Here is a 2756-nt window from a genome sequence, read left to right on the forward strand (position 1 = left end):
CGGTTGTCAAGCAATGCTAGGGGGGCAAACACACACACACACACACACACACATATATATATATATACATATATACGACGGGCTTCTTTCAGTTTCCGTCTACCAAATCCACTCACAAGGCTTTGGTCGGTCTGAGGCTATAGTAGAAGACACTTGCCCAAGGTGCCACGCAGTGGGACTGAACCCGGAATCATGTGGTTGGTAAGCAAGCTTCTTAACACACAGCCACTTCTGCTGGTAAATTTTAAATAATTTTTTTTTTTTTTATTATTGCAAAATAATGAAGCTTTAACCATGTCTTATTGCAAACCGCATTTATAAATAGAGCGTCAGCGATGTACGCTAAACATCGCCAAATTGTATTCATAAATTTAGATTACTTTTCTTCTGACAGCACTGTATTAGAAAATAAAAGTTGCTTATAACCCATGAATAGGGTTTTATTAACCATGTATTATTGAAAATGCATTCATAAATAAAATACAGAACTGGGAATGGTTAATATCGGTAATTCGGCATAGCCTAGTCACGCCTAGAGACAAGTTAATTCGACTTAAGTCGTGTTTCCTGGAACCAGTTAACGACGTAGGGTGAAGTATGCCTGTTTATATTAAAAGTGGGGAAGGCCGGTTTATCCGATATTCCATAATGTAGGCTGATCCTATAAACCGGTCTTCCTCACTTTTAATATATACTGCTTTACATCTTCTCCGGATTTGTTTTCTAAAAACCATATATATGTGTGTATATATATATATATATATATATATATATATATATATGTATGTATATATATATATATATATATATATATATCGGAAATGGAAAAACAAAAACAATAAATTGAACAATTATAAGTTCAATTTAATTGAAATATTTTATACAAACAGACAGATAAGCGAAACGAGACAGAAACAGACAAATAATATAGAAGACAATTCATAACTTACTAGGAATAACTTTCCTAACACATACTTCCTAAGCAGACAGGGGTACTTCAATGGATAGCAACGTGGCATAGTTTCCAACAATGCCAAGTTTAATAGTTACAGTAAGTGTTGTAGTAAGAGGAGTGGTTTGTGTTGTAGTGGCAGAGGCCTAGTTTATTGTAATGTGAAGAATAGCTCCGTCGTCGGGTATGCGACAGATCACTGAAGTAAAAGTGAAGAATAGCGTCGTTGTTGATTTTGCATATAAAGGCGCGTGGCTTAGTGGTTAGGGGTATTCGGCTCACGAATACCCCTTAGGTCGTGAGTTCGATTCCTGGCGGCGTTTTGTGTCCTTGAGCCAGACACTTTATCTGACGTTGCCAAAAATGAGTTCTACCTCCTAATTCAAAGGCCCGTCTCGTCATATTCTGTATCGTGCTGAATCTCCCCGAAGAGTGCGTAAAGGGTACGCATGTCTGTGGAGTACTCAGCCACTTGTACGATAATTTCACGTTGATCGGATCACCTGTTATTTCACGTTGCTCCAGTCCACTCAGCTGCAAAAATGAGATATACTTGTATTTCAAAGGGGCCAGCCTTGTCCCATTCTGTGTCACGCTGAATCTCCCTGGGAACTACAGTAAGGGTACGCGTATCTGTGGAGTACTCAGCCACTTACACATTAATTTCACCGCCGTTGCTGGTGAAATAAACAGATGCCTTTTATAATATCAGTGTGTGTGTGTGTTCAGGTATGACTGTGCAGTAGCAAGTTTGCTTCCCAGCTACATGGTTCCGGGTTCAGTCTCACTGCGTGGCACCTTGAGCAAGAGACTTCTACTATAGCCTGGAGTCAACTAAGGCCTTGTGAGTGGATTAGGCAGGCAGAAACTGAAAGAGGCCCGTATTCTTTTATTCTTTCAATAGGCCGTGCTGGAGCACCGCCTTTAGTAGAACAAATCGACCCCAGGACCTGTTCTTTGCAAGCCGAGTACTTATTCTATCAGGCTATGTGCTGAACCGCTACGTTACGGGGACGTAAATACACCAACATCGGTTGTCAAGCGATGGTGATGGGGACAAGCATAGACACACACACACACACACACATATATATATATATATATATATATATCTGTATACGACAGGCTTCTTTCAGTTTCCGTCTACCAAATCCACTCCCAAGGCTTTGGCCGGCCCGAGGCTATAGCAGAAGATACTTGCCTAAGGTGCCACGCAGTAGGACTGAACCCGGGATATTGTGCATGTGCTTGTTCCTCACCACACGATACTACCGGTATCGGTGTGTTTACGTCCCCGTAACTTCGCAATAGGACCCAATAGAATAAGGACAAGGCTTAAAAAAGTCAGTACTGGGATCGACTCACCTAACTAAAAAGCTACATTACCAAACGATGCACATTCGCGAGTGACATCCGTACATATTCGTTAGGGACGTCTTGCCCACGCTTTCGCATACAAATGGAGATCGAACACTCTGTCTCTGTTTCTCCCTGCTTTTCTCTGCTTCTATCTTACTGTCACTCTTTCTGTTTCTCTATATCTCTTTCGGATCGTTTTGGTTTGACGGGCAACACTTGTGATTGGTTGAAATTACCGAAATACGACAATTTGTTTACATGAAATAACTTCGAATACAAAATTTTTTATCTGTTCTATAACACAAAATATACCCAGTATTCGAAGTTTGAAAGTGTTTCGGTACCAAAAACACTACATAAAACATAAATGAAAAATGTTGCCCGTCAAACCAAAAGGATCCTCTCTTTCTTTCTATCTCTGTTCCTTTTTTCTTCTGTCCCTCTC

At 40.3% G+C, this 2756-nt stretch overlaps 2 protein-coding genes across 2 annotated transcripts in view; one reads left to right on the plus strand and one right to left on the minus strand.

The window, feature by feature from the left end:
* LOC106875652 (putative sodium-coupled neutral amino acid transporter 10) overlaps nucleotides 1-1106 on the minus strand; it is a 26717-nt gene extending 25611 nt beyond the window's left edge. The window contains exon 1 of the mRNA XM_052977800.1: nucleotides 951-1106. Coding sequence (XP_052833760.1) covers nucleotides 951-1019 — 69 coding nt within the window. The 5' untranslated portion in view covers nucleotides 1020-1106. The remainder of the gene's footprint in view (nucleotides 1-950) is intronic.
* The window catches only part of LOC106876535 (zinc finger protein 271), a 172309-nt gene that overhangs the window by 61151 nt on the left and 108402 nt on the right, over nucleotides 1-2756 (plus strand). The gene's annotated exons all lie outside the window — the stretch shown is intronic.

This window comes from Octopus bimaculoides, chromosome 29 (assembly GCF_001194135.2).
Source record: "Octopus bimaculoides isolate UCB-OBI-ISO-001 chromosome 29, ASM119413v2, whole genome shotgun sequence".
In the NCBI taxonomy this organism is placed as follows: Eukaryota; Metazoa; Mollusca; class Cephalopoda; order Octopoda; family Octopodidae; genus Octopus; species Octopus bimaculoides.